At 38.1% G+C, this 24,971-nt stretch overlaps 3 protein-coding genes across 4 annotated transcripts; all 3 read right to left on the reverse strand.

Moving 5' to 3' along the window:
• Positions 1-356: 356 nt before the first annotated feature.
• Positions 357-3,909, reverse strand: zp3b (zona pellucida glycoprotein 3b). The gene is made up of 7 exons (XM_084732478.1): positions 3,445-3,909; positions 2,182-2,297; positions 1,924-2,027; positions 1,609-1,786; positions 1,031-1,148; positions 740-825; positions 357-648 (listed from the first exon to the last, which is right to left on the reverse strand). The coding sequence occupies exons 1-7, from the start codon at positions 3,835-3,837 to the stop codon at positions 357-359; spliced, it is 1,287 nt and encodes a 428-aa protein (XP_084588604.1). The 5' UTR covers positions 3,838-3,909.
• A 2,888-nt stretch (positions 3,910-6,797) lies between these two features.
• On the reverse strand, positions 6,798-10,043 carry LOC146317624 (interleukin-12 subunit alpha-like). Its single transcript, XM_084732338.1, has 6 exons — positions 9,269-10,043; positions 9,084-9,170; positions 8,766-8,807; positions 7,994-8,101; positions 7,287-7,343; positions 6,798-7,068 (listed from the first exon to the last, which is right to left on the reverse strand). The coding sequence occupies exons 1-6, from the start codon at positions 9,356-9,358 to the stop codon at positions 6,937-6,939; spliced, it is 516 nt and encodes a 171-aa protein (XP_084588464.1). The 5' UTR covers positions 9,359-10,043; the 3' UTR covers positions 6,798-6,936.
• Positions 10,044-10,820: 777 nt separating this feature from the next.
• Positions 10,821-24,722, reverse strand: LOC146317625 (schwannomin-interacting protein 1-like). 2 transcript variants are annotated; one of them, XM_084732522.1, is made up of 7 exons: positions 24,314-24,722; positions 19,402-19,511; positions 13,660-13,777; positions 13,311-13,517; positions 12,727-12,850; positions 12,221-12,314; positions 10,821-12,084 (listed from the first exon to the last, which is right to left on the reverse strand). In XM_084732522.1, the coding sequence occupies exons 1-7, from the start codon at positions 24,557-24,559 to the stop codon at positions 12,033-12,035; spliced, it is 951 nt and encodes a 316-aa protein (XP_084588648.1). In that variant the 5' UTR covers positions 24,560-24,722; the 3' UTR covers positions 10,821-12,032. The 2 variants fall into 2 exon arrangements, with proteins under 2 accessions (XP_084588648.1, XP_084588649.1); XM_084732523.1 differs by lacking the exon at positions 24,314-24,722 and adding an exon at positions 22,823-22,979.
• Positions 24,723-24,971: the final 249 nt, after the last annotated feature.

Below are 24,971 nucleotides of genomic sequence, written 5' to 3' on the forward strand. Positions count from 1 at the left end.
AAAACCAAACTGATCAGACAAAAATGAACACTCAAACAAACATCGAAGTGATAAGAACTGTGTAAAATGACAGAAACCATCTTTAGGAGAAATGTATTTGATGTGTACTCTGATTTTTTTTTTAGTATGGCCCATGTCCCCTCTGTTAATATGGAAGGATTTATGAGCTATACTGCAGTCAGCCACCAGGGGGCAATCAAGAAGGTTTGGCTTCACGCTGTCCATCTCTATGTAGACCAGTGATTGATTTGGGATAATATATGTACACAACTGACCAAAATATATAACATAGGTCTTGTGATTTTAGATATTTTAATGCTGAAATGTTATATATTATGGTGAATATTCTAGCAGATTCAGTAAATGTTGTACTCACCTGCTTTGTGCGCTGCTCCTCTCTTCATCAATCCAGCAGAGGACTGCTGATATTTGTTGTGTTGGCTGTGGTGCATTCCTGGACGAACACGGAAATAACTGGCTGGGCGTTGTTCAGGTCTGTTCCGGTCTAAACTCTCCTGGTGAGTCGCGGAGGGCCATGCTTCGGTGCTCATGGCAGTTTTAGGAGTTTCTGTGGTCTGAGGCTCCTCAAACCGATGAGAGATATCGCAGCTTCTGCACACCTGGTCGTTCCCATCAGCTGACCTCCATCTGGATGAGAGGCAATTTTCAAAGTTAAGGAAACTTAGTGAGATCATCTGCTGCTACTGAGTGTAAAATTACTGCATTATTAGTATTGTACCTGTTGTCAATGAAAGAGCAGGCCCTGTTCTGAGAGCTGACAGTTAACATGACTGGAACAGCCTTGACGTAGCACGTTATGTAGACCTGTAGGAAAAACACATTTCATATATTTAACAGAATAATTTGAACCAAGCTAGGTGTATGAATAGTGGAAATCACAAGAGATGCCTGAAAGGCTATCCCAGTCATTTACTGGAAACTATAAGTGAAAAAGGCTCAATGTATTGCACTGGCATGCACTTTAGACCATAAAGCTTTAATAGAAAAACAAACAGGAAAATGCACCAACCTGATTGCTGGACTCCAGGTAGAACCTGAAGGCATCGAGCTGAAACCTCAGCTTGTGCTCTTTGACTCTTGGTAGGAAACGAGAGCTGGAGTTTGTCAGATAAGCATCAGCAAGACATCTGTTAGGGCAGAAAGAAAATACAAACAGTGGGAATGTGCTTTAAGAGAAATCACAAAAACTGCAACAATAATTCTGACTATAACATCTTCATCTTATAGTCGCAGGTTGGTGCTGTTGGGCTGCATGACAAAGAATATGATAAAGAAAAATTATCATACTGCAAATATTCTGACAGATATTGCGATTGTGATCCAATTCACAATTAGTAAGAATGATTAGTTTTGCATTAAAATCTTCATCTTCACTGAAAAAACTATTACAATCATGGTGTGATGTTTGTTGGGGTCTGTGCCAACATCACCACTGTAATTCTGTTTCGTTACATTTTTCCTGTATCAAAAAAAATGCAGCTTCTGCCATTTGGAAACTGCACTCAGCCATATTGTGAATTTGATCTTGAAATGTGGATCATTTGAGCAGCCCTAGGCTCAGGTGCCATTTTAAGATGTGGTGCTCACCCGTGATGCTCAATGAAGTCGTATCTTAATGTGGCCTCTGCATCAGGTGTTGCCGTGGCAACACAGTGGTCAACATACACCCGCAGAGGCACGTGGTTACCAATGACGGCAGAAACTTCGACATGCATGGGGTCACCCAGGAAGTAAGAATAAGAGCCCCTCTTAAACAGCCAGTCATCTGTGAAGATGAGATAAAAATGAAAAAAACATTCAAGAAATAATTCTAAAAGAGAAGAATCAATCATGAAATCACTGTAGCATAATATTCTGAAGATGCATGATAGTATAAAAAGATTCCCTCAATCTTTTTAATACCAGTCATGAGCAGCAGATTAAAGTCTATCTGATCCTCTGCTGAGTCCATGGAGACAAAAGGAACCCAGGTGGGCTGCAGGGAAATACCATCCACAGCATACCTCCTGGAAAGAAGACACCTGGTTACAGCAACATTGCAGGACTAATTCTTAGCATTGTTCTAACGTCCAACAAGGCTGAATGCAGGAATAAATCCAAACAACTGTTCAAACTGGTCCCAGTAGTAAACACAAACAAAGTACTGAGTCAAAGACTTACTTTTCGTAGTGACATTCAACCGGAATTGTTGCACCATCCAGTCTAAGCAAACCATCAGATGAAGGTTCAGGTGAGTAGACCAGAACATTAGAATAGATTATCTTCTCTTTGGTCGACTGAAAGGAGCAACGTTAACAGTGTTAACTCACAGACTTTGTTGTGAGCAGTTGTTCAAGGAAGTAGTTCCTACTAGGGATGAAATGGCCACCGGTTTTAATTGTCATTAAAAATGTGTTTGATTACTGCACTTTGAAAAACTCACAGTAAATATTGACCAGCATCAACTCAAGGTTTTCAGTATAAAATCTGGGGAAATTTCAGCAAGCTCATTAGCATTTTTTAAACATTTTCAGCCCATTTTGACAATACCACAGTGATAACTGATATCTCCATAACTCTACAGCTCAAACCAAGAATGGTCCTTCCAAGTTTCTATTCGGTAACCCTGCCACAACGTTTTTAGGACATTTTGCAAATGTTTTTGTTTAACAAACATTCCCAAAATGGTCCAGTAACCACACAAAGTTGGGTTAATTCTTGTAATGTTTTTGTTTTGTTTGTTTTTCTAAGAAACTTTCAAAGGGCTTTTCTTCCTTCGTGGTAGTAGTCCCAATCTGGTTCAGCTACCTTATTCAGATCTGTTCTGAGCATTTCCACGAAAAATAAATTGCTTTAGGAAGTGAAAAGTTGATTCTCAGCTGGGAAAAGAAAAGCAAAACAACACAAATAGGATTTCTTTTGGAGGGGAAAGCAGATGTGTCATATTTTACAGGTTGTTGTGCCTTGTGCAGCACCCTCTCTTGATGACATCTTTGATTATGACGGATCTGTTCAAAACTGGTGGAAACTAAATAGCACCAAGGTTCCAAGAACCTCGAGCAGAACCGCTTCAAGAACCAGAGCTAATTACTACCTTAATGTAACCATAATGTTAGATTTACAAAACAAAGATTTAAAAAACTTGCCATTTCAACATCTATGGAGCGTTAAGGGGAACGTAACCTTCCTGTAATATTCATTTAACCTTCCTAAAATGTTCTGGGAACATGTTTTCAGCTTGTCAGAAAAACTTCTTATTTAAACATCTAGGGAACCTAAGGCATGTTTTTTGATTTAGGGGTGAAATGTCCCTTTAATCACTCCATCCACTGAACACCTGACACTGAATGCGTCTTAAGTTAATAGTAGGCCTGCATCAGAAACCAAGAGAGTACAAACTCGCCTAAAAGAGCAGAATAATAATAATAAAAACATGATGCTTACTGATAGTTTAGTCCCACAGTCCATCAGGTGGGTCTGCAGGGTGAATTCCTCCTCTCCTGATGGGACTGCTCCACATGCGCTCCCCTCACTGACCGACTCCGAGCCCAGGCGGAGGTGTCTGCTGTCCACCCGGAGGCCTCTGTCAAACACGTCCGCCTGCACCACCACCTCCATCGAGTCCGGGTGGCAGCGGACCGCCACGGGTCGAGGCCGCGCGCTTTGCTGCTGTTTGACTGTGGATAATGGAGACCGGATGTTTTCATGAGTCCTGCTCGTTGGGATGTTGTGGTTTGCAGCGCTGGGGCCTCGGCCGTACACCACCCGGCTTTCTGAGAGGATGAAGAATGAGATAAGGAAGATAATCCACCATAAAGAGGTTCTCTGAACGTCCATTCTTCGCCGTGAACACGCTAGGAAGGAGCGGCGGTGTCCTACAACCTCTGAACATATCACCACACCTGTGAGTAATCTGCACACCTGGACTCACCGTTTTACTGATTATAACCGTCTTTCACTCAGCGTGTCTGTTTAGCGCTACTTTAAACGTGTTAGCAAGTGTTTAGCATTTGTAATTTATTAAGAACATTAGATAACTTTTGGCAGTTTGGTCCTTTGCCCCAACTAGGCCTAAATAATGCTATAAGTTAAATTGTCCACTAGGTGGCACCACAACTGCAAAAAAAAAAAAAAAAAAACAAGTCCAGTTTGTTACCTCAGAAATCATTTTCATCATCTCCACGGTTTCAGTGAATGTCACTGAATTAAATTAATAACTGAACTGAATGAATAATATACTTTCAGTTTAGAGAGTCTTTCTTTTTCCGAGTTTGTCCTGAGCCATCCATCTAATCATTCAATAAATCATTCAAAAGAATTAAAATTAAAAATGTATATTAAAATTATTACTTAAATAATCTGATAGTAATACATTTTTTGGAAATAAAATGAAAAAAGCGAAAAACAACACTGAATAAATGAACAGATATGCATGGAAAGTATTTATTTGTAGATCAACCAGTGTATAATGTAAGAATATAATAAATAGTGCAGAATAAAACAAATCATTGATGAATATCATAGCCTGCAAATACTCTATAAAAAGTTGTTTAACACATACCTTTGACAAATAAGTTATGAGACTACGTAAATATAATAAGAATGTACTGTTAATGTAAAGTTATTAAGTGTTTTGAAGTAGATTATTTGAATGTAACATGAAATGCAACATTTTAAGAACATTGCAATTTGATAGGGAAGTGATATTAATACACTTTGTATAACAATGTTAAAATACAAAGAACTTATACAGGAAAAGGAACTGACTGCAGATAAGATCCTCTTGAGTTAAATGGGCTGCAGAGAGAGCTTTACAAACGTTATTTGCTGCAGGTTTAGTCTCCCTAATTTAAATGTGTAACATGCAGGACTTTAAAAAAATAATGTATATGCTTATATAAAAATAAGGCCTTTAAATCATCATTTATGACCCACTAAAAGTGTGTGGTGGTGTCTCTACTTGCAGAGACCCTGCCTCTGCCTGTTTTTTTTCTTATTTTCTCATTATTTTGCTGTGTTTGGTACACTTTACCAAACCAAAGTGCTGCTATTTGACACTTGGAGTGAGACTCAACAATCTTTCTGGTGCGTTTAGAAATAGCAACTGACAAATCTTGCTTCAACCTTTAAAGTCAGAGGATGTTGATGCTGAGCCTGAGAGTAAGTGATTTCTAAGTAAAAAAAAAAAAAACACATTTAATCTATGCTAATATTCCCTAAAAATATGCTGAGTCAGAGATAAGGTAGTAAATAACAGAGCTGCTTCTTGGAAATATGCTAGTCCAACTTTACTTGTCATTAAATATCACATCCCTATTAATGAAACTAAAATGCTTTTAAGAAGGGTGCATTAATAATACAACGGGTTGCAGAACACTGCAAATGTTTTTGTTATGCTACATTTTTGTTATACTGGTACAAATTCAAGAAATGTTTCACATCCAAACTAGCCGTTGGTTTTCTTCTGATTTCATCATGTCACCACACTTCAGAAACCAAACCTGTACAACCTTATGTATACCACATTACAGGGGTTTACAGACTGTGAATTGCACCTAACCAGTTGTCTTAACTTTGTCTTCTTATCAATTCTATTGTAGAGAGTATTGGTAATTTTAAAACATGCTTCTGCTCATGCATTTGGTTTTGTGACACAGGCGCAGCAGTCTGATAGACGGTTTGTGCACAGAGATATTTCGCTCTGTCTGTCCGACTCTGTTTCACTTCTTCAGTAAACTGTCTCACTCCTTTTCTGTGGCAAGGACGTCACAGGTCTCTCACAACCTCAGCAGCCACAAATCTCATTTGTGCCATTTTCTCTGAACACGGAAGGGATGCAAGTTGTATTTCACTTTCAGAGACGTTTTATAAATAACCAACACCGCTTGTACTTTTGACACATATTTCTCAAAGTGCATAATTCCCAAAAAGTGCCCGACACTGAGCTGAACAAGTTAGAAAATTCAGTTCAGAGAATTGAATCATGAAAACATCAGTGTTTTATCTGGTCATTTCCCTGTTAACTCTTTGCTATTTGTAAACTTACAGATGTTATTAGTATTTCTATAGATGCCAAGCCTCACCCTACTATTAAATATTAATTTGATTTAAACCCCAAGTTGGACACTTAATGTCTTTTTAACTAACTTTCACATCCTTCTGAATATCAAAAGAATTTTTACTGACATTATTATTATCACCTGAGAGTAAGTTGACAATTGGACAATTGCACACTGGACTTTCCAAACAAAGCATGAACAAACACTTTGTTGCATCCTGTTTTTTTTATGTCCAGAGTTGGTTACAGGAAAACACTGTAGATCAGTGTATAGTCCAGTGTCAAAATACCACAAGGAACCACAAGGAAATTTCATGATCATGTATGTTGTTTGTGGTTGCAATAGATTAACCAACAGTAACGGTCAAGCTCTTATATAAAAGGAGGAAAGTCCAGTGTCTGAATTCAATCAATATACACTCTCTGGGACGTCAAAGTGACACTGCAGATTCTCTTTATCAAGGAGAATATTTCTTAAATCATCTTACAGTAATACATTTCTTGGAATTAAAGAAAAAAAAAAGTGTATAAATGAACAATATCAACAGGATTTATGCTGGGAAAATATTTATTTGTTTATTCTGACAAACAAGTGAGTAATATGACAATAAATAGTTGAAATAAATAGTCTAGAATATCACAAGTATCATCAATAAATAAATAATCTGCAAATACACTTTAAATAAAAAGTACGTTTATGCACCATTTTGATGTTAAATATAAGTTATGTGTCACATAAAAATAATAAATATGTACCTTTAAAAAGTTACAGAGTGTTTTGAACTGGATTATTTGAACGTAGCATCAACTTTTGATGTAGTTTATGTCATTTCTATGTCAGGCTCTCTAAGAGCACTGATCTGTTAGAGCTCAGCGATTCATTTAGTGTGTTCACCAGAGTTCAGATATGAAATGGCTCTGTTGATGGTGATGGTGCGGATGTGGAAGCCCTTCAGCACTTTGCAGAGGCTCAGTCTTTCGTCGAAGGTGTTGGAACGGTCTGCAGCAACCTTGAAAAGAAACACGGAGGAAACATGAATGATTTATTATAATTAGACTGTGACTGTTATTCCAAAAGTTTGAACCAGATGACTTGATCCTGAAGAAACAGGTAAAATACAATAAAACAAAAAGGCAAAAATGAAGACATCAAGATAAATAACATATAAATCAGAGTAAATTTAATAATAAATAACACACCACTGGTGTGCATTAAGAGATCTCTTACCTCTGAGGCCATGTCCTTTGGCACCATGTTACCATGTAAAGACCAGGTAAAGCAGTTCTGTTGAGAGCAAATTATTCATTTTTAATGTCTTTAACTCCTGTATTTTATGAGCAAGTAAATATTGCATGAGATGTGGTTATTGTTCTAAACCAGGGGTTTTCAAAGTCTGTGACTGTGGGCCTTCCCTCAAACAAAGTCTGGAAAAAGTTCCCTTAGATCCCGTAAACACTCAACAATTGAGCAGATATAGTCTAATATTGCCTTTTTGCATAACTTCAAACTACACTGAATAGATAAAAAAGGGTCTGTCCAAAGACATTTATTAATTTCTGACTGTGGGAAAGTGGGAAAAGCAGTTAAATTCCCCAGTCTGATTTATGTTTTTAACAAAGTCACACACATTCAGACCATTTCATGTGCTCTCCCACCCTGAGTAGGTCACCCTCCTGCTTTAAAAAAAACCTCTGATCTAAACAGCTGATTTCAGTCATACAATTATCTCTCACCAGAAACCCCCATTTACACCCCTAAATTTTCAGTTTTACATGCATTATATAGGCACATCATATCACAAACAGAAGAAAGAACTTATATTGGGAGATCTGGCCTGACAGTCCCTCAAGACACAACCGGTGTTACTGGTATTACTTAAGCTGCAAATGGTATTAAACAACTGAATATTGTAAGTGTAATGTAACATGTGTTACCTCCATGAGGTCTTGGAGGTTGCCGCGTAAACTGTGAAGAACTGGCTGAGCAGACAGATAGTTGTAGTAGTAACGCAGATCCTCTCCGATGTTTGTCAGACAGGCTTCCTGGATGAAGAAACAGCAAAGACAATCTTAAAGACGACATATAGTACATATAAGTATTTGCATGGTGTGTATATACTCCCTGAGGTACACCTGTAAAATCCAGTGCAGTCTAACACAACATCCCTGTCACAACATGTGTCTTTACATGTTGTGGTTTTTATTGGCCAGTTTTAGACTGATTGACTAACACAGACAAAAGATTTGTGTCATTCAGATTGTAAACCCACTCATTAGTGAATTATGATTTTAAACGCAACTAATTAGTTTACATAATATAATTTATACTTGAGCACGAGTAACAGACTTGAAAAATAAAAGTACCCAAAGATTGACTTAATTACTGTAATTCGAGTAGTTGACATTAATTGTATCCACAATAACTAAAACATACGGTCTAATTAACACCTCTGTGACAGCATCAACAAAAAAAGATTACTGGCATCATAGGCATTGGCAGAACATTTGTATTGGGTTGCATTAGACTGTAGAGAACTATCTGATAAAGTCTGAACTATGAACAAAATACAGTTGCAGAAGGTTGTTTCCTCCAACTTATACTTAATATGTACATTTTTAAGTCAAACAGTTTGACTTTCGTTAAAAGACACAATGTAGGAAAATAAAACTGTAAAAAAAATACGTATTAAAGTATAATTCAACCTACCTGATCAAATTCTGCCTTAACAATTCCTGAGCATGCTGATTCCTGCAAAGGAAAAAAAAAGTTTTAGTTATACAGAAGCACAACCAAAAGTTTAATGTACCTGGAGATAAAATAGGGCCGTATGGACTTTTTGTTTGTTAGTATTTTGTCACTATGTCATGTTTCAACATTGAAAAACTACAAAAAAATACTTTATTTTGCTTTATTGTATTTAATCTTTATCTAACCAGGAGTAAAAGACAGCAGAAGACTTTTTCAAGAGTATTAGGGCCGAAAGCAACAGCAGATAACATGATTATTCCACCTTTCATCATTTACCTTTGGTGCGCACACAGACATCGTGTTAGTCTCCATGTTCAGCTCCACACTTTGCTTTTCACAGTCAATTCCACTGAACAGGTCATTCTGAGGACACAGAAAGAGATTTTTTTTATTATAAATTAAAGACAGATTAAAGATCTCAATGTAAACATTACTCTTTATTTATTTTGCACTCGGCTTACCTGTGCGTTTGTGTCAGTGATGTTCTGTAGTGTGTGTAAAAGTGTCCGTGCGTACGAAACACAGGAGTCCGTCACTGGTCCTTTGCTCATCACCGGCACAGACTGGCTGAGCTGCCACAGAGGACAGCTGAGCACCAGGAGCAGCAGTGCAGGAGAGAAGTCTGATGAGAAAAACACAAATAATTAAATAAATCTTCAGTTTCAACGACTGTGTTACACAAAGGAAAGACCGTCCATCCAGGGTTCATTATACTCACAGAGCTTGACGAGAGGCATCTTGGATAAGACTGTTGATTCAGCTTGTTTGGTTGTAACTGACCAAACTCAGACACCTTAAGTGTTTTATAGTTGTCACACTGATCAAGGGATTCCCCTCAAATTACAACAGTGTTTTGACACTTGTAACTGTAAATTGGAAGTACACAGTCAGGGTTGCATGATTTTTTTTCCCCCTACAACACTGAAGCTTTAAGTGAAACTGGAATTGACACACACACTGATGAGTAATGCTCCTCAACCCCGGTTGTTGACATTTCCAAATAGGACATAGTGAAAGCATAATGTTATATGCCAAATCTCACCTTTGTCCAGTTCATCAATAATCATGCTTAATTGTATTTAAGTGCCAGACAGAGAAAAATATATCAATTACGTATGACATATCGTACTGTATCAGCATCTGATGGAAATTAAAAATCCATTTTTATTAAATAATGACGAATTTTGATAGAAATTCATTCAATATTGTTTGTTCAATGTCATACTGAATTAGAGATATCAGTGATCAATAATTATTAATTGATTAATCTACATTCAGAATTTAACTTATTTAAAATATATTAATCAATAAATAATCAATGCTCTAGAAATGGCAGAAATTGTGCCTCATTTGACATTGTTTTGTCATTGTTGAATAAGGAAACTTAATCCTAAAACAAGAAAAAAAAACCTGTGGTTGGTATCTTATTATTTATTAATTGTTGATTGATTAATCAGTTGTTGGTATTTCCAACTATCGGATAAGGAAAATGCATAAAATTTGCAACCCTATAAAAAATGTTTTTCATGTGTGTACAGTATTTTTAGGGAAAAATATTCTGACAGATTCATCTGTTTTAACAGGTTTTACATCCTAGAATAATACAAGATGTACAATAGCCTAAGACTTAATAATCTTAGATAGTCTAGACTTAATAATAATAATACTAATAATAATAATTTGGGTCAGCTGAGGAGCGTAACACATTTATTTTTGTGCCCACATTCTGTGTTGTTCCCCTTTAGTTTTTGGAAATCCACAGAGCTCGGTTACATTCTGTAAGTGTGAACATGAATATGAATGTGTGAATGAGCAAAGAAACTTGCCCTTTTGTGCTGCTCTGAATATGTGAATGAGAGCAGACTCACTTTCCCAGGTTGCCCTCGATGAAACCTTTTCTCCGTGCGTGTGTGTGTGTTTTGTTTTCCAGTAAATAACATGAATGCACACGCAGTTAGCGCGAACATGAAATGCAAATGACCTGTCATGAAAAGCAGCCAAGTATAAACAAAATTCACATTTAAACATTTATTACTGGAGTTTTCTTTTCTTTTTACAATCATAATACAGTACATTTATCAATGAAGCATACAATAGAAAAAGAAACTTTGTGTTAAATGACATTCTTAAAAAGGTGAGAGTGAAAACACTTAAACACAGCCAGACGACGAGGCCTGTTCTTCATCCTTTTAATAAAGTATCTTTTAACATTTACATACAATATGTCCATAAATCCTCTGAACACATAAAATAGATATATGTTTAGGCTGTGATTTATCAATATATTTGTTTTATATTTACCTTTTTTTAGATTTAGTAAATTGAGCATAACAAAAAAAGACTTTGCATACTTTTATTTAGGGGCTGTTCATGTCAACATGCCTCCACTTTTGCATTTTCTATCTCTATTATAATCAGTAATACTTTTTAACCCACATCTTGCCTTTTTGTCCATTCTACCGAGTAGATAAAGACATTTGACAAATACAGATTTTCAGAATATTGTCCATTAAACTCTAAAAGCATCTTTAAAGCAGTTTGAAACTGTAGCAGCCAACGAGTTACATCCAATTTTGTGTCTAAATGAGCGTTACAAGAACCTCTGTGAAGCTCCTGCCGCATAAACACCACTGTGAAGCTAAGCTGCAGATCAGCACAGAGGGTTTATCATTTTCTATTGCAACAGCTCAGAGAGTAGATGTTTAATAGTGATTTCCAGTGCAATGACACGGTGCTCAGTGCAGTGAGATAAATGATAAAGAGGTGAACAGAACGTGTCTACAGATGAACTGATTGACCCTCTTGATGTCTTGAGACAGGGGAGAAACGAGGCTTGCAGGCGCTCTCTCTCAAAACCCAGCATCATTAACATGTGTGAGTGTACCGTGCAAAATCATGAAGAGGTAAATCAGGGTTAGGGATGGAATTATGTTGAGAGGATTCCCCTAATTCTGTGGAATATGGCGCGATGAAAAGCCTGCACAAACTCAACCGTGTCCATACCGAGAGCAGTGATGACTCAGCTTCGTTTAGACGTCCTTTGACAACGTCCTGTGGTGCTATACATTATGAGTGTGTCTGTGTGTTAACATTACAGTATGTGGTGCATTAATTGATCCAGGAACAGTCAGCACAGATGGAGCCTCATTAGTAACACTGGTGACAGTCCATGGAGCGGGAGGTAAAGATGGCGTGCAGACGGACACACGTGGAGATGAGATTGTTTTACTTAGAGAGAGCCTTCTCCGCCTGGTGCCGCTGATGAGTGTGAGCGTGCCTGTCAAGACAAAGACAAGAAGTGCGTTAGCGTGAGCTCAGGACAGACAGTACAAAATACATTTGCAGCAGAAATTGAGAATCTGGCAGACGCTGCAGATAGAAAGAGAGAGAGGTGAGAGAAAAGGGAGATTCACCTGGTTAGGTCCTCTATGTCCACCAGCATGGCGTCCTGCTCAACATGCAGCTCGTCCCTCAACAGCAGCAACTGCACCAGCTCCTCATTCAGACCTGAGTTAGATTTAGGAAGACAGGAGGTGAAATGAGAAAATGAAATGAAAAAAAAAATGATCTCATTACAAAATCAAGCAAGCTGAACAGCTTGTTTTTTGTCACTGAAACACAAAAAATGGAGCAAACCCCAACAATTGGCACCTCTGTAGCATCTGCAGAGAAATTATTATTATTTCCTACGTAAATCGGGTCCTGACCTGATGGTTACCATGGTTAACAAACAACTAAGATAGGATCTGCAAGTTAGGAAGGAAATTGTTAGAAAATGACCATATTTTCACCTACAACTTTTAAATTTCTTTGCCCGTTTTTGAGGTTGATTGCTCCACTTGCTAGAGTATTTGTTGCCTTCATCGAATTCTTGCAGTGCTGTTTGTGTCGTACGTGTGCGTGCGTGTGATCTACTCACTCTGAATTTGTGAGTGTAAGTCATTTGTGATGACTTGCAGCTGTCCCAGACTCATGTCCCTCATGTCCCCTCGCCTCAGATTCCTCTTCATCAAGCCCTCGCTGATGTGGGGCAGATGGGGAAGCTGCATGATGTAAACACACACACACAGGTGATTACTGCACCGTTAAAATGTGCAAAATAGCTCATAATGTGAATGAAGACTAAAACAGTATCAGTTAATATTATATCAAAGTCAGCTGGACTGCTGTACTTATCTGGGTTTGCAAATGTAATTTTTTTTTCCATCAGCAGCAGGACAAATTGGCTGCTCTTTGTTTATCAGTGTCAGGGGATTTCTCAGAAACAAACAAACAAATGCACTTAAAAATCCTGACCTGACCATGTACTGTAAGTCCCTTATGTAATTTGGTATTGCGCTGTGTTTACTGTAAGATGAGACTATTTTTATCTTCCTCCGTCCCGTATGGTATTGCACAATCCGGGATCATCCCCTAAAATGTATTTTTCATGGACAAAGGAATAAAGACATTACACACGTAACCAGACATCCTCTGATATGTGTGTCTCACTCTCTGACTAACCAGGTCAGCCACAGGTGAGCGTCTATGCAGCTGGATTTGCCTCTCCACCTCCACCTGCATGCGGGCCATGGGTCGAGCCAGAGCCAGCGCCACCCGGGCCTCCTCCTGCAACCTCCGCTGCACCCTCCAGAACCCGCCACAGTCATCTAGCGGGTCCGAGTCTTCCTCCGCCGTGTCTCGGTCCGATAACGAGGAGCTCTGCTTGCTCTGGAGAGGAAGTGGTGTGAGTGACACCATGATGTAATGTGGTTCTCGTATATGGTTACAAAGAGCAGTGAGACTAGTGGGAGACGAGACAGAAACGCACACAACACAATACCTAAACAGAGACTGTGTAAGCTGTGCATACCACAGGTGACAGCGGTGTGTCCAGACTGGTCTCTGTCCTGCTGTCCTCTGCATCACTGTCTTTGTCACTGCTGCTGTCATTCACAAAACACACTTGCAGGTTTACCCCACTCTGCAGCCTGAGAGGAAACAGACAAGAACAAGGAGGAAATGTTGATTTTCAGTTAAAGACACTGAAATTGTCTCTAAGCCAAAGTGAAACTGAGTGAGGGAAAGGGGAAATTACTCTTGATTTGACCTATTTTGTTTGCAACAAAACAACAAAAAACAATTTAAATTATATAGATGGCAACATGTAGGACTTGTTAGGATTGTAGGCCTTATATTAATCCTCAACAACAAGATCCTCAGACATTTAATATACAACGATGAGGACAGAAGTGGAAAGGCCAGAAAATATTTGGGCATAAGGTTCAAGCATTTGCAGAATTCTAATGAAAACGTGATTATTGTAATTTCCACCAAAAAAGCAAAACTATCACCAAAAAGTTTGCTAGATCTCTATAATGCACAGTGCGTCATATGCCAGATTCCACGGGGTATCAGATGGATTTTTTTTACAACACAAGACACGATGAGCACAGGATGAAACTGCTGTTTTTTCATTGCAAAAGAGGCATGTTTTGTTTTTCTTTATCACAGCACCAGTGGTGATTTTTAAAACTCACTTTGAACACATCTTTGTTACACCAACAAAGATTAATGATGTCTAAGATTAGTTCTAGTCAGAGTTTAGCAAAACTGTTAAAAATGAGTAAATCCAGATTTAAAATGAAGCAGAGCACTGTTGCGTAATTAAAACTAATCTCAGTTTAGTAAATCCAAGTTTAGTGAAACTGAAATTAAATAGCATTAAATCGATATGGAGTTGCTTACTTACCCACATTAAAATAAATAAATACATTATTTGCTAGCTAAGTCTAGTTTGTCTAGTGACTCTGATAGCTTGAGTTTAAAGTTTTCAAGCAACAGAAATAAATTTATTTCAGGTTTAGAGTAAAAACTAAACCAATGTTTAACCAGAGGTTTAAATTTAATCTTTCTTAATTTTAAGCCAGTTTTAGTTTGGTACAACATGATTTAAAGTTAAACCATGATTTAATCTGGTTTAAAAAATATCCTCATTAGTGCAACTCAGCCATAATATCATTAAAATAAAGGATCCCTTTTTTAAGATGCAAAACAAATGCAAATGGACACAATGACAGGTATAGGGGACCAAAGACAAAAACATTTTAGTGTCAATTGATGTGGAATAACGTCAGAATTATTACCGCTGTTCATTGAAGCACTAAAAAAGGATGCTCCTGTCCACATACTTTTGTGTATTTTTGGTCTGAGAGTGTGTTTCAGTCATGGTTTGGGCTCTCCCCTTAGTTCCAATTAACAGAAATCTGGTTGTTACATCATATAAGTAAATGTCATGATATAATGGAGAGCCTCTAACCTCATTGTTAACAGTGTGGGGATTATTCTCTCCTGTTCTGGCCATATAAACCCACTTACAGTTTCACTTAGATGTTCGTCTGAGGATGCTTTAGGAAAAATGAGATGCATAAAATCACATCAAGTACTTCCTCAGGATGTTGTAAGGGTTTGCCCTTAGCTACTTAAGTATTCACTGTATGCGGTGCTACAAGGTCGTCATTTTCCTTAGAAAACTGGAAGGGACTCATAACAGACATGGCATGAGAGACACATTTTTTTGAGACAGGGAAAATTCCACTGGACTAGCAACTTTGTAACTAGCCAAATATTAACATAACTGCCTCATAAGATTAGTTGTTTTTTTTTTTTTTAATCATCAGTTTCTCTTGATTCCTGTCAAAGTCTCATTTCTTGCTGTCACTGTAATATTTTTCACAATTCTTCATTACTTCATGTACACACAGCAGATTTCTCACACTGGCTCCATCCTTACTTCTTGCCATATGTTCTGCTTGTGTGTATTTGTTATGGCTGCTGGGTTAAATTTATGTTGGATTAACTGCTTGTGTTTTCCGTTTTCTTAAAGGAGAACAACACTCTCATCTTCTGTCTGGTTTGGCTGTCTTTTTTCTTTTTCTATTCCCTGTGTTCTTCCAGTTTATGGATGCTAGATAACACAGGCTGACGACGTGTGTTAGCTAAGGCTAACAACTGACAATAATGCTGTCCAGTGTCATTAGAATTATGCGAGTAAAGCATAAACTGAAGTGCATCCTGTATGTGCTGTTTTATGACAGTAACTGCAGTGACAGCCTCAATCTAAATACTCAGGCAAGAGGCTTTATGCAATGCAATGGTCAAACTTTATGCGTCTGTACTGGGCCTCATCCCCAACCTGACCTGAATGGGAGCAAACCCCTGCAGCCAGGTCCCAGTAATGTAATGATGATGATGTAACACATCGCTGCCCGTAATTTTAGAATGATATATTAAAGAATTACATACACAGTTATGTTTGGTGTCCACATACTTTTGGCCATGAAGTGATGTCAGTAACGTCACAGTGTGTGTGTGACCTGATGAAGTAGGAGGAACAGCAAATTTAAGCAAAAATGAAACGACCAGCATAACAGTTACACTACAAACCTCAGCTTTTCCAGCTCGAAACACAGTTCCACATCACGATACTGTGACTGAAAGAACCTAACGACCCAGAGTAACCTCCCCTGCACGACCATGAGAACAATAACTAACACAACACCTCGCAAACTGGTGGTTTTGGAATTTCCACCCTAAACTAAACCAGGGAGGTTGCACCTTTACCTCCAGGCAGAAAGAACTTCCTCTAACTTCTAGGCGCGGGAGTGTGGATAGGACCATTGCTTATTATATTGAAAGGAAAAAGTTGAAGTCACTAGAGGTTTAAAATGCCATGGAAAGAAAGCTGTTGTGAGTGTAGTGGCTTTGGTTAACCAACTTCTGTCTGATGTAATGCGACTCATTCCACTACGTGAGTGTGCATGTGCTTGTGGGCATCCAAAACCGCAACAAGAGAAATGAAATATCAATTTCATGGGAAAAAATTACTGCTTTTAGTTTAATTTCATCATGTCAGTGAATGTCAAATTCAGTTGATTGTTAAAAAATCTATGAATTAAACTGTATAAAGCTGAAATTATTAATCGATGAATCTATCAGTAAATTGAAAGAAAATCAACTGCTAACTATTTTATTATGTATTTAGTATTTATTTATTTATTTTATTTAAAGGGGACCATTAAAATTTTGATAATCAATTGATCATTTCAATCGATTTTCAAGCAAAAGTGTCAAACCTTTGCTGGTTCCAGCTTCTTAAATGTGTTGCTTTTCTTTATTATTTATGATAGTAAATGATGAGTCTTTGGGTTTTTGACTGTTGGTTGGAGAAAATAAGCAATTAGATATTTTTTTGGCATTTTATAGATTAAACAATTAATTAATTGTGAAAATAAAAGTAGACTAATCTATAATGAAAATAATTGATAGTTGCTCATAATTGTTGTTATACAGGTTATTGCATGTCAAAATACAGGTGATTCACAAACTACTAGGTTAACAATATAAACAGTACATCAATTAATGGAAGACTAATGCACAAAACTTAAAAGGAAAAATGCAGAATTATTGTGTAAAAATGACACTGATTAGGATTTATAATATGAAATATGTGTAATTTATAAAATATTTGTTTTTTGATTTAATTTTTTTGTTCATTTCTAAACCAGAACACACCATTGTACCAAACAAAAATTCACAATTTCAAATCATTTAAATAAGTATTAAAAGCCTTCAAAATCTAAAACTAACAATACTGATATTATAGGTATAAAACTGTGCTATTATAATCATCTATATATATTTTTTTTATTAAAATGTGGCCATTTAAAGTTGTGTCCCAGTTTTCTTTCAGCTCTGTCATATTTTTACATAAACATGATTTAATCAGGGATGAAAAATGTTAACTATACCTTCAGGACCCCTGGTGTGAATTCTGCTCAAGCACTGGTAAGATTTCTACCTTTCAACAAATTCATCAAATAATATTTTTATCACGTTTCTCAACCATAATATCGACTACTCCATAGACCTTCATCAAAGCTAAATAAGAATTACGATTTAAAAATGTTTTTTTTTGATCAGCATTAGGAAAACAACTTAACAACTTAACAAGTTGAGTTTAAATTTGATATTTTAAAATATATAATTTTCCCAGAATAACTGGAGTTAAAATCAGAACTTCCTCAAAATATGGATTTGCCCTAATTCTTAAGAATGAGTGAAAAATAAACAGCAAAGATATAATTTGTATATATAATGTGACAAATGCCCAAATTTGTTGACATTTCATGATTTTGATGTCACAGTTTTCAATGGGGAATACCTCATTTAAATATCTAAATCCCACCGTGAGAAATTGTGTCTCATGAAGGCATCACTTTCTGTTTCAGTGCCTTATTACGCAGCAGAGGTTAACCACTGTGCCACCGTCTGTGTGCCAACTCTTTCCATACTTGTTTTCTTTGTTCTGCTGCTGGTAGTAAACTAGTTATTGTTTAGTCTGATGTCAGTTTCCTTGGATTAACTGTGGCTTTCAGGGAAACCCTTCATTTTCCTTTTGCCAGTCTGCCATTTGCATGTGAGTCACTCATTCTCTTCCTCTGTTTGTTGCCGAGTCTAAAATAGACACAGACAGAGTTGAGATACTTAAACTCTGTCACTGCACTGTGCAGCGGTCTGTGACTCACTGTCTGTTACTGGACTTCCACTAAGGGCCCACTCTCATTTACCATCATTTGCACTTGACTTGAAAAAGCTTCCTCATCTTTATTATTTGTCATGCCTGAAAGTCTGAAACTTTATCATCAATATTTTGACTTTATTTTCAAAATTGAAAAAAACAAAACAGACAAAAAAAAGATTTATTTTTCCAGATATCTGGCAATAATACTGAAATCTTATCTTTATTCTCAACATTTCTCTTGAAATTCTCTTCTATAAGACAAAACTCAAGCTTGTTACAGATACTGAAAAAGAGGCGACTGACTTAAATGGAGAACATTATAATGCTGTGCTGCATACAAGAGCTATAAAAACAGTTCCTCATGGTATTTTTCAGATAATTCAATGTGTTTAGATTTTTTTCTATTATTAAAGAAATAAGAGAACATCCTCAACCTATGAAGAAACACATATTCCTTCAAAAATAATCTATAATAATAATGTGGCGATACATCATGGTCAAATCTGCATAAATATACACACAAAAGAGGGTTAGACTCATATATTGGTTTAGCAATATGATGACAGGTATATAATAGACCTTTTTCACAGAAGCCATATTAAATAGGGTGAAAACTGGTGTTAGCAGTTGTACTAATTAAGGCCCCATTCCATTTAGCATGTCAGAGCCTTTCCAGTCAGACAACATGCACAAAAGCAGCACCCAGACGCCGTTTGACCTGAATGTAACGGAACCATATTTAGTATCATCCTCACAATCTCATGTCAAAATGGCTGCTGTGAAAAAAGGTCTTAAAATTCTGAAAGATTTTAAAAATAGATTAATAATGTTTTCTGTGAATCAATAATTAATTAAATCTAGGGCGTGTCTCACTGTTTCTCTCTCTCTATCTAAGAATAAATTCTGGGACGACATCTAAAGATCTGTCGGAAGCTAAAACACAGAAATATTGGTGCTGGCCTTCAAAGGGCTACACTGATCAAACGGTAACACACACACACACACACACACACACACACAATCCAAACCCACCGGGAGGACGGGCCGTTTTTGCTGCAGCTGGTGTAGATGACTGGCTCGTCGTCATAGAAACTGCCAAGGGCAAGTTTCTGCCTGATGGACTCTCTCTCATTCCTCTGGGCCTGAAAAAGAAAAGAGGAAAAACACATGAACGTAAAGAATATTAATAAAAGTGCTGCTGCTTTAGTTCCAGCGCTGCTTGATTGACCAAGTGGTACACGCTCATGGGAATAAATATTAAGCAGGGTGGTTAAATTAAAGCTATAAATACACGTACCGAATGATAATTCTGGTTGAGGGGAGGAGGAGGATGAAAGGAAAACAGAAGAAAGAACTAAGGAGGAGGGACAAATGTGGATTTATGTAGGGAAAGGTGGATGGAAAGAATGCAACAAAGTCATTCAATCCAATTTCCTTCCTTTCACACATGAATATAATCCAGCTGTGAGCTCACACGTCACACTGTCATTATGATTGTATAAATACATTATCAACACTGTCAAAGCTTTAGCTAACACGTTTATAGAAATCAGTTCCTCTTTCTTACCAATAATAGGTACAGACATCACTCCTTACATAACACCCCGCCTCTCATTTCCTGTTCTGTCTCTAAATAATCAGCTAACCCAAAGATATTAAGTTTAAATAGTCAGTGTAAAATGTTACAGCCTACTGTGCAGATAAAACAGAATATCCTGCTCCTCCTTTTACACGTCCTAAACTAAAATACTGGACTGCATTTGCAACCTGATTAAAAAGGCACATCTGGCACATCATCTGATTTTCTCCTGCAGTTCAGAGACATGCAGATCAGGTGAAATGGAAACTCTAAAATTTGCCCCAAACTATAAAAATGTAAATATGGACTAGAGATGTATAATTAATCAGAATATCCATGTCACAGAAGCTGCAGTTATTTTAAAAAAGGACAACTGTGTGACATAACAGCATCATGTTGAAGTTCTGTACTGCTGCAGAGATGGCCTTGCTTTCCAGTTTTTTGTGCTCCAGATGTAAGTTTCACATGTTTGTTTACAATTTTGTGCAGCCCTAGTATGAATGCATTTGTCTGTCTATTATTATAGACTGACAACCTGCTGACAACCTGTCCAGAATGAGCCGTGCTGCTCATAGAGCATGGGTGGATGAATTCATCTGGCTCCTCATTAATAATGCCCAGATAACATCCTGTTTCAACTGTACGTTATTTGTTTTCTCATTCCAGATCCACACACCAGACCTGGTAAAAAATGATCCATGCTGTTGTAAGTATTTGTCCATTTACTGTTAAATGGAAGCAAATGACACTTCTCTTCTTCAATAATCAACAAATATTTAAAGGGATACTTGATTTTTTTTTAAGTGGAGCTGTATTATCCATAGTCAGTGTATTATCTACAGTAGATGGCGCTCTACACGCCCCCACTTTGAAGTAGTATCAGGAGTACCATGTACAAGGCTAAGTTATGTACTGCTGTGGACAGCCACCTAAAAAAGTCCCGCCTAAAAAAAAATATATATATATCAGTTAAAGTATAGACTATATTTAGATTATTTTCATGGCTTTACTTCAACATCAGACAGCCAAATATATGGCTCTCTGTCCCTCAGCTAGTCATCATGGGAGTTGCTACTGCTGTGTTGACCAGTTAGTTTGTGTTTTTGTGCAAATTTGGTGAATCCACAGCAGCGTTTTAAAAATAGAATTACAGTGTTTGCAAAAGGAGACTGGTTCTAGTCCATTTGTGTCCACACTGTAAGTGGTGCAGCGAATCAGCATCCTAAGAAGCATTACTGGCAGCTACGGGCGTGGCTTTAGGTGTGGTGACAGCGAGAGGCGTCCACGGAAGTGACTCGTCTCGAACAAACATGAAGAGGTTAGGGTTTGTGATAGCATCATTTATAACAGAATTGGAGAGTATTTCTTCCTTTAAAGAGGAGCAGAGAACTGCTTTGAAGGCTTTTCTCGGTGGAAAAGATGTTTTTGCTCTTCTCCTGACTGGTTTCAGCAAGAGTTTGATATACCAATTAGCTGAACTAGTACTTTTTCAGCTAAAATACATTTTGTTGCCGACCCTGTCCACAGCAGTACATTGGTTAGCATCCGTTCTGGTGCTCCTCTCTGCTTCTCCAAACTGGGAGTGTGTCAACTGCCATCTACGACAGCCAATACACTAATCATGGATAAATACCTCACACAACCCCACTTCATAAACTCTGAACTATCCCTTTGAGGTCTTTGGTAACCACTTGCATCTCCAGGACTATAATTGCTGTAGGTCATCAGTAATGGGCTTCCATTGCTCACATGTCCATTCAGGGTGGCTCATCAAGACAGCAACCATTATCCACCGTGAAATGATTAGAAATACCATGTCATTATGCTCTCACATACATGGCTAATCTCTTTTAGCAGACATTTTCTCTTGTCTTGTTCTTTCTTTTTATTTTAGACCAGAAATGTTTTGCTTTTGTTCTCAGCATTGAAGTTACACTGTCCTGATTACATGTTGTCCTATTTCCTCCTCCTCCTCCTCTTCTTCAGTTTATGTTCTACCTTGAATCATTTATCACTTTATCTTTATCTCAGCTTCCACTCTGTAGCTCCCCTTAGATCTCATTTTCTTTTTGTCAGCTTCAAACATTTTCAGATCTTTTGAGCTGCATCACTTTCAGGTACACAAATCCAAGGTCTTTAAGTTTCACAGCTTTTGTCTTGAAATCCTGCAGAGAAATACTGAAGAAAATTTGTCACAACATGATTTCTTATTCTGGCACCATGGTGAAAGTATTTTTATATTATGGGGAGGGGGCTGTGCCCACATGTCCTACGACTGCCTTTGTGTATGCGTGAGTCTGAGCCTGTGACACACAACCATTGAATAACACTTCTAAAACTGTCAACGCTCTCTAAATAACCTCAAAAGCATCCCGACACTAACACCCTGTGCTCTCTTTTTTTCGTGACGCATCATTAGATGAAGCTGTGATGTAAGAGCATAAATCACAGTTGATCGCCTTCAGTCGGCCAACCAACGCTCTGCCTCCCGCTCGGCCACTTCAGACAGCCGGATGTCCTCCTTTACCAGCAGACTGTCTACACACACAACCTATTTTACCCTCCCAGAAGAAAGTGTGTGCACATGGTCACTGTAAATGATGCAGAACGATTTCACTCATGAAAAACTGTAAAAAATTATATGAGAGATGGAATTATTTCAAATCGTACAAAGGAGGATACAAACACAGAGATAGACAGGTAAAGATCACACATGAACACACCCACACACACCACCTCACAGTCACACATCCATTATGGCTGATTCATCTACAGCAGCTCCTCCATGATGGATACCTAAAATGAATACCTGTTAAACAGAAGATGACTGATGCTGCTACACCCTCAGAATCGTACCAACACAAATCCACACACCTGGTAAACGCGTTTCTCCTGGTGCACCATCCTTCAGCACATCGTACTAACACAGCCGCCCTGCTCTTCTCTACACTGCAGTGAAGCTAGACCCAGGAGACCCTCTCATATACTGCAGCTCCGTGCAGGAGAGGGAGGAGAGAGCAGTGAGGGGAGGGAGGGGGTGGAGGCAGCAGAGAGAGGAGAGGAGAGAGGGGGAGAGTGTGGGAGCAGGAGAGGAAAGAGTGGGAAGAGACGGAAGTGAAGGAGGAGGAGGAGGAGAGAGAAATGGAGGTGGGAGGGGAAGAGACAGAGCTGCTCAGTGCTGCCACTGCTCTCCTCATTTGTTATCTGTTCCTCCATCTTCCTCACATGCTTTCTTTCTCCTGCTTTAATGGAACAAATAGCAGCTGCTAGAAATTGTGGCCTGCTAAGAGAAGATAGACCTTACAGATTTATAAAAAAAAATAAGAGAAAGGTGAGCGGTACGGTGGACTGAAAAAGGCCAGACTGCACTGATAAATGAGACTGCAACACTGGAAAACGGAGCCGTTAAAGAGGCCAAGGCTGATCAATAACAGCCCCTCTAATAAGTGTCAGCGTTTTTGAGCGTCACTGACACGGCATCTGCATCTGCTCGCTGGCCCAAAGCAGAGCAGTGAATTTTTAATTGCATACTCCGTGTTTGTTTTGTCTCCTAAAGGAATCTCCTCCAGCCTCATTCCACATCACAGATTCAAGTGTGATGAGTCGGAAGAGAGACAAGGAAGCGCTAGGGTGCTCGTGCCCACACGTGCAAAGAGAAACACAAATATACGCACGCACAAGTGTGTACACAAACCCACATTTGGTTCCCACAGCGCTGTGTCACACTGCAGCAGTGGGTTCATTAAACAACATAACATTTTTGAGTCATCTTTCATCCATCATCAGCATCAGAGGCCAAATATCCCCAGCCTTTTAGCCTTTTCACATTTCACCAATGGCAGTGTATACATCATTATAACAACACGCTGTACCTACTAGAGTTGTAACAATCCATCAGTCTGGATCAATATATCCATCCAATGATCAACAATCCAATATCATCGATGCAAAGTGAAAACACCCCTTTATTTTGAAATTCCAATGACATGTCTATGAACCCTGACAGCTGAATGTTATTCATTTGTTAAATGTTGTTCCTGTTAAAGGAGAAATCTGTGACATCTTTACTAAAATACATGATCAGAAATTATTGAAACATGCCGAGTTTAAATACTTGACAACAACGCTGTCAGGAGAGATTTGAACAAGGGGTCACTTAGTAAACATTATTTTTATGGTTGTGTCCGCTAATAGTAAAATAACAATTAACTTAATTTGCCATTTATGGTTATTATAAAGTGTTGCCCTGTCTTGTTGTGGTAAATAGATGCATAGGAATTTGTCAGAGCAGATGGACTCAGAGAGAGAGGAATCCAGTGCTTGTGTGTCCCAGAGAGACATAAAGAGATGAAGACAGTCACTCACAGATATGCTGGACAGTCTGGCTCGCCCTCCACTGTAACAGTCTTCTTCTGCCTGTGGTGCAAAGATATCCTGGAGCTCCTCGGCCCAACTGCGGCTGTTTACCATGCACCCTCTTCCTGCTGTCTGGTGCTGTGTGTCACAGTTGCCATTATCTCCACAGTCCTCCCACCAGTGGCCTGTTGTGGCCTTTCTCATGAAAACTTCTCCCTCCTCTTCCTCCTCCATGTCCACATCATAGTCTTCCATAAAGATAAACTGTGTTGAGTGGGTGGAGCAAATGTTGGGGTTGGGGGAGGAGGGATTGAGAGCCCAGCTGGCTGGGAATATGGCCACAGATGGACTGAAGATATTCAGAGGCTGCACGAGGATCTCTGACTGAAATCAACTGATTGAATGCAGGCTTTAATTTCCATAGTATATCAGTTTCCTGTGATCACAAAGATAAAATAAATAGATTAATATAACTGCAGAATGTGTTTAATATGGAATTATAGCAATATTCTATTTCTCATATGGATGCTTTGTTTTTATTCTGTGATCTTTCAGTCTCTGATTCAACTTCTTAATCTTTTTCATGTAGTCTACATGAACAGAAATCACAAAACAACATACATTCTGCTAAACTTAACACCACAAATGCATGTATCATGCTCTTCCA

Source organism: Lutjanus erythropterus, chromosome 12, assembly GCF_056507025.1.
Source record: "Lutjanus erythropterus isolate fLutEry1 chromosome 12, fLutEry1.hap2, whole genome shotgun sequence".
Lineage (NCBI taxonomy): Eukaryota > Metazoa > Chordata > Actinopteri > Lutjaniformes > Lutjanidae > Lutjanus > Lutjanus erythropterus.